This window comes from Asterias rubens, chromosome 16 (genome assembly GCF_902459465.1).
Source record: "Asterias rubens chromosome 16, eAstRub1.3, whole genome shotgun sequence".
Lineage (NCBI taxonomy): Eukaryota > Metazoa > Echinodermata > Asteroidea > Forcipulatida > Asteriidae > Asterias > Asterias rubens.
In genome coordinates, this window is record NC_047077.1 from 4,502,474 (window position 1) to 4,509,283 (window position 6,810).

The 6,810-nt window shown below is 42.3% G+C and overlaps 1 protein-coding gene across 2 annotated transcripts; it reads left to right on the plus strand.

The window, feature by feature from the left end:
* Nucleotides 1-551: 551 nt before the first annotated feature.
* Nucleotides 552-6,255, plus strand: LOC117300605. 2 transcript variants are annotated; one of them, XM_033784267.1, is made up of 3 exons: nt 552-602; nt 3,929-4,162; nt 4,263-6,255. In XM_033784267.1, the coding sequence occupies exons 1-3, from the start codon at nt 590-592 to the stop codon at nt 4,493-4,495; spliced, it is 480 nt and encodes a 159-aa protein (XP_033640158.1). In that variant the 5' UTR covers nt 552-589; the 3' UTR covers nt 4,496-6,255. The 2 variants fall into 2 exon arrangements, with proteins under 2 accessions (XP_033640158.1, XP_033640156.1); XM_033784265.1 differs by lacking the exon at nt 552-602 and having other exon boundaries at nt 3,581-4,162.
* Nucleotides 6,256-6,810: the final 555 nt, after the last annotated feature.

Sequence of the window (6,810 nt, forward strand, 5' to 3'; positions counted from 1 at the left end):
CCTTCGGCCCCCTTACAGTAACAAGACATATTTTAAAAGAGAGCCATACCGCTATGTTGTAGGGCAATAATTTTCCTGAAGACTTGATCCAGCCTGCATGAATCCTGATGTCATTTTTTTGCGGATTTGAATCGGAAAACTGGATTATTTTTAAAGAAATTTATAATAATACAAATTTGGGCGTTATACTTGTAGACCTACATTTTTTTTTTAAAGATTTCTAGACATGTTCATGTCAGGACTTGTACAACTAGATTTCCAGATACGGTACATGTACATTTCATTATTGTTAAAGAATATATATTGTAAATTAATTACTTCATAATGCAAAACTCATGCAGTATAATATCACAGACTTACATGTACAACAGGTATAGGAAAGCATATTGTGACCATTGGCATGACCGGTTGATGCCTATGATGATATTTAACCTATATTGTCATGTGTACATGTAGTGTACCAGTACATGTAACAATTTCTCATGTCAGTTTTAGATTGGGTTGGTAAATTGTCCTCCATTTCCCCCACATTTTCAGGTTCCCTTGGTGGAGTTGTGCTGTACGTGCCTGTGGTTTTCTTCTGTGCAATATGCCTGGTGTTGGTAAGTAATGATTACCCTTGTATTTCTTGACCAGCAAGGAACCATTTTGGCAGGGCCAACTCTTCATAATTTTTTCAATTACTTTAATTATGAAATCACTGCCAAAACAATGTGGATTTTAGAGAAAATAAAACTAAGAATTTGTCGCCGAAAAACTTTTGATTTTGACACCCCCCACCCCCAAACAGGGAAAAAAAGTTGCATTTTGTAATTATAAGAACGCTTAATTAATTACTTGGCGCGGACCGATTCCCCTTCTTTTTATGTGTGCAATGTCTCATTCGAAAGATGAAAACAAATACAATGCTACAAAATTATAAATTCAATTAAAAAACAAAAATTAATTTTCAGGGTGACACACCAACTTAGGCATAGACCAATTCGTAAAGATGGATGAGGACGAATATATCCGGAAGGAAAAGCGGCGTGAACAGAAAGCAAAATGGGCCAAGAAGAAAAGAGATGCACTGAGAATTGTTTCTGTCCTAGAAGAAGTGAGGAGAAGGCCAATCTGTGCTGATGCCCCTGGAACTAGTGCTCCCGGCCCCTCTAATCCTGTCAATGGTGTATCCAGTCCAGTAAACCTTGATTCAAGTGATGGCACTTCTGATGAAGAGGGCAGTACTGATCATGCCGTACATGTGGTAGTTGATGAAGATACTCCTGGTCCCGTGAGCCCTGGTTACGACACTCCGGGTCCTGCGAGCCCTGGTTACGACACTCCGGGTCCTGCAAGCCCTGGTTACGACAATCTCGGTCCTGCGAGCCCTGGTTACGACACTCCAGGTCCCGCGAGCCCCGGTTACGACACTCCCGATCCCTTGAGCCCTGGTTACGATGATCCCAGTCCTGCGAGCTCTGGTTACGACAATCTCGGTCCTGCTAGCCCTGGTTACGACGATCCTGGTCCTGCGAGCCCTGGTCACGACGATCCCGGTTCTGCGAGCCCTGGTTACGACGATCCCGGTCCTGCGAGCCCTGGTTACGACGATCCCGGTTCTGCAAGCCCTGATTACGACGATCTCGGTCGTGCGAGCCCTGGTTCTGACCCTTCCGGTCCTGCGAGCCCTGGTTACGACAATCCCGGTCCTGCGAGCCCTGGTTCCGCGAGCCCTGGTTACAATACACATGATGGCAGTTCTGATGAAGAGGCTGATGACAATCGTGTTGTGTATGTCAAGGAGGTTGATGTTGAAGAAGCAGCGACTGAGGCCGAGTTCTTCAAGAGGTCATTGCGTGAATTGTTTGGGAGAACATCACTTTCACGGACTGAGCAGCAGTACCTACTCGGGCTTTTCAACCGTGCTGGTGTCCAGGGTTTGCCAAAGGATCCGCGCACTCTACTTTGCACACCAGGCTCTGTTAACATAAATCCATCCTACTTTGGTGTAGAGTACCACTGGTTTGGCATTGATGACCAGTTAACACGTGCTCTGGACTATTTGGTTCGCCCACTTCGTCTTGATGAAGAGATCAAACTTATGATTGGGGTCGATGGTGTACTGATTTTTGATTCGTCAAACGTTAACTCGTGGCCAGTACTGGTGTCTGTAGAGAATGACCAGTCACTGAACAAAATCTTTCCATTATGTGCAACAATGGGTGGCAAGCCAAGCTGTGTGTCATATGTGCACCAGTGCGTCGATGAGTTGTCTAGTCTACTCCGCAATGGCTTCGTTTACAGGGGCAACCACCACCAAGTGTGTCTAATGTGTATAGTATGCGATGCACCAGCCCGGGCCTTCATAAAAAGCATCATGGGACACATGGCTGGACATTCTTGTGAGCGCTGCCGAGCCAAAGCAATCAAGGTGGATGGTAGGATGGTGTTCTACAGGACTGAGAATTTTGACCTGCAAAGTGACGACACATTCCGCAGGAAAGACTACACTGACCATCATAATTCTCGCTGCATCGACAGCCCATGGCTGAACATTCCAGGCTTTGACATGATACATGGGTTTGCATTGGATTACATGCACATGGTCTGCCTCGGTGTGGTTAAGCGGCTTACAGATTTCTGGATGAACAGGCAATTTAATCGGACAGCCTTTCATATAGACCAGGTTGCAGTGGCTGACATTAACAGGAAATTAATGAGGATGAAGGTAACAATGCCATTCAACTTTGCCCGCAAACCAAGGTCACTGGAAAAGATCAGTAGATATAAGGCTACTGAATACAGGACACTTCTGCTGTACACTGGCCCAGTTGCCTTCAAAGGTGTCCTGAGGCCTACTTACTACAATCATTTTCTTCTCTTGTCAGTGGCCATCGGTCTTTTAGTGAGTGAGAGGACAGCTCGTCTGCAGATAGATTATGCGAGGGATTTGTTGACTCTGTTTGTAAAGAAAGCGTTTAGGCTCTACGGCGATACTTTTGTTGTATACAATGTACACCATCTCCTACATTTGGCAGACGTCGCTGAGAAGCATGGAAGTTTGGAAAACTGTTCAGCTTTTAAGTTTGAAAACTTTCTCGGCCAGCTAAAAAAGAAGGTTAGGCCTGGTCACAAGCCTCTCGTGCAGCTGGCAAAGCGGCTCAGGGAAAACCCCATAAAATCAAATACATGGAAACAGGAAAAACTTAGCGTAAAAGCCCCGAACAATGTATATCTGACTGCTACTGGGGAAATTATTGAACTTGCTGAGAAGGCTGATGATGGCACCTACATCTACCGTCGATACACACGGTTACGGCCTGCTGTCGCTGCCCCAGTGGACACCACCTTGGTGGGATTCCTTGAGTGCCCCAATGGGAACTTGTTCCTCTCATTCCCAACAGACATGGGTGACACCAAGATAGTTGCCAAAGTATGGAAGCATACAGTTCCTGGGGTCAACCGAGTGTTGTTTATGGTTCTAAATCACTGCTCTGCTTTCGCACATAACACTTAGCTGGATATCGACTGGATTGACTCTTGACCCCGACTGCCTTCAATTCTTAAAAATACATGTAGTCCCTTTTGTTTTGAGGCTTAATGCATAAACATGGAGGGTCAAATGATATATATACAGGTTTGTTAAAGAATGTTCTGCTCTTTTATTCACTTTAACTCCCACAGTTTTGAAGTGTGTGCTTAAACAAAAGGGACGGCTAAAAAGTTTGTGGGCTAACACTAACTTAACGGTGCGTTTGCACATTTTTGATGGATTATACACATGGATGTACATATGTTGAACATTAAGGCACAATAATGAATCTGTCAATTTAAATTACTTGCAAGTGTGAAATTGGATGGTTCCTTTCCAGAAGTCTTGAGTGGGGCCGTTTTTAGTAAATGTTTATTGTTTTTCATGTTTTTTGGTTTATTTCCTTTTTGGCAGGCTGTAATCCCGACGAGAGCTGGACGCTTGTCAAGTACCTGCTAGATGCAACATATGACCTCATCCCGTTCCACTGGGTCCGAAAGAGGCATGGTGAAGACTGCCAACGTGCCTGGTTCCCAGTTAAAGGGACGGTTAAGGCGCCAGAGTACACTCGACTCAAGGAAACCTGTGCAAAGGCTCCCAGTTCTAATATTGCTGAATGGCTCAAGGTTACTGTTTTAGTAAGCCAAGGTACGTTTTTTTATATCATTGTTACAAAACTTTTCTCAAATTTGGAATGCCTGTTTGCCAATTTCTTTCATGTTACTTTCAATTATAATTTGTTGCTTAGCAATAACTGACTATGAAGTCGGCCAGTCCCTTCTCAGAGAACGCCTTGATGTCTCATCTTCATCAGATGCTCCTCAAAAGGATACACAGCGACCATGTCGTGTACGCGCTAGGCCAATGCGGTTAGCTGAAGAGAACAACGCGGACAGTGACCATAATTGGAGCTCTGATTCTGACGAGCACTCGTCTAATTCTGAAGAGCTTGACACCATCCAGTCAAAGAGTAAGCCCTAGACAATTTAAGAATTTTACTGTTGGAATCAGTCATTTCAGGAGAATTTTTGGTGGCACTGAGGCATTAAAATTGACATGATATTCACACGCACAACTGTCTGTTGTAATTAATATCAGTGTTTGAATTTCGCGATTATTGGAGAGGAGATCAAACTTATTTATTTGTTCCATTCCAACTCAAAAATTGAGAACCAGAAAGTAAAGCTGTAATATTTACAAATATACATGTAGTTATAATATCGGAGAAATAATCTTGTTTTAAACTCTCCTACACAGATTGCCCCTGCATTTATATCTCGTGCGCGTACATAGCATGAGCAACAAAAAACAGTCAAAGACCAATTTAAGAAGGTATATTGCATATTAGTTTTGGAATATTATAAAATCACTTCTTAAAGTCAGTGATCTACCATGTAAACATTATTTCGTTCAAATTGAAGCATTGAAACGGACGCTACGCTTCATCAAACTCAGGGGATGAAAATCGCATTGGGCAACCTTCCTTGAAAGTGAGACAGCGCAGTTGAGAGAAACACACACATACGCATGTGGGTGTTTGATCTAATTGCGTTTGGCCCATCTTTTGTGTGTTTCAACTGCGCTGTCTCATTTTCAAGTGAAGTGGCCCAAGGCAATTTTCATCCTCTGATTTTGATGAAGTATAGCGTCCGTTCCAGTGCTTCGATTTGAACGAAATCAAGTTGATAAGGTAGATTGATTATCTGACTTTAAGAGGTGATTTTAAAATAATTCCAAAACTTGCGTGCAATACATGTGTACCTTTATTAATTGGTCTTTGACTGTGGTGCACCCTGTACAGTATGTACAAGAGGCACATTCAGGTGGATTTTAAGGAAACTTGAAACTTGTTCGTGTTATTAAGAGTTTGTAATTTACAAAAATTGAACCTTATAGTCAGTTTCCCGCCCAGTCAATTCTTTGTTCAACTTTAAAACCGCCAAAATTGAATCTAGTCAGTTTTTGTGATTAAGCTGACAATTTGATATTAAAAAGCCGTATCCTTTCACAGTGATAACCTACTACTGCTTCCCAAGTTGCAGCATTGCTAATGCAGCATGTATCTAGTGATCCTTGGTCACACAGTATGTATAGGTGTCATGGCTTCTGACTAGCAGCCTGAGCACAAAGATGACAGACAATTTGGGACACTACCAACATAGGGCTGAATAGCTCAGTTGGTAGAGCTCTGGTATGGTAAACCGGAGGTGGCAGGTTCGAGTCCAGCCCCAGTCAATTCTTTGTTCAACTTTAAAATCGCCAAAATTGTACCTATAGTCATTCCCTTGTTGGGGGTTTATTTGACAGTTCGTAGTTTGGATACATGTACAGAATGCATTTTACAATTGAGGGAAGGACCTCTGTTAAATAATTATATAATCATTAATACTGAGACAGTTTAGCCATTGGTCGGTCGAGCCATGACATGACTGGTCATAAACGGTTTAGAAAGTACCGGCTAGCTGGTCATGTATCTGTTCCCATGTGTGTAACATTCGATGTTTGCGCAGCTAGTGCCAATGATTCCAGATTCACTCTGTCCTTTATAACTTGTCGCATTGTGCGTTACATCAGCAGAACGCATGCGCCACCATACTTGCCTGTTTAGTGTGTGAGTTCAAGGTCATGTACATGTAGTTTTTTCTTTCTTTGGACCATATTTTAAAAGTATAAGTTTGTTTTGTAAATAAATGGTTAAAAAATTATTTATAAAAAAATAATGTGTGCAGAGTGTTTCCTTTGTTATAGCCAGGCGGATACGTATGTTTAGTTATTACCATGGGCACATGCCACAGGTAATATCTGTAATAATGGTCTTAAATATCAATCGGTACTGTGGGTAAAAACGGATCAACATCCGAAAATATCGGTTACAGTATCCCTGGTAACATTGGGTAAATGGGGGTAACATCGGGTGGTAATAACATGGCAATGCAGGAAATATCGGTTACATTATCCTTGGTAATATTGGGTAAATGGGGGTAACATCGGGTGGTAATAACATGGCAATGCAGGAAATATCGGTTACATTATCCTTGGTAATATTGGGTAAATGGGGGTAATATTGGATGGTAATAACATGGCAATGCAGGAAATATCGGTTACATTATCCCTGGTAATATTGGGTAAATGGGGTAATATCGGTTACATTATCCCTGGTAATATTGGGTAAATGGGGTAATATCGGTTACATTATCCCTGGTAATATTGGGTAAATGGGGTAATATCGGTTACATTATCCCTAGTAATATTGGGTAAACAGGGTAATATCGTGTGGTAATAACATGGCAATGCAG

What these genes read in the sequence shown, in the direction of transcription:
- LOC117300605 (XM_033784265.1), top strand. Translation starts at nt 3,883, where the DNA reads ATGTTTATTGTTTTTCATGTTTTTTGGTTTATTTCCTTTTTGGCAGGC. An exon ending in TACTGTTTTAGTAAGCCAAG is followed by an intron (nt 4,163 to 4,262) that starts GTACGTTTTTTT and finishes TTTGTTGCTTAG; the next exon opens with CAATAACTGACTATGAAGTC.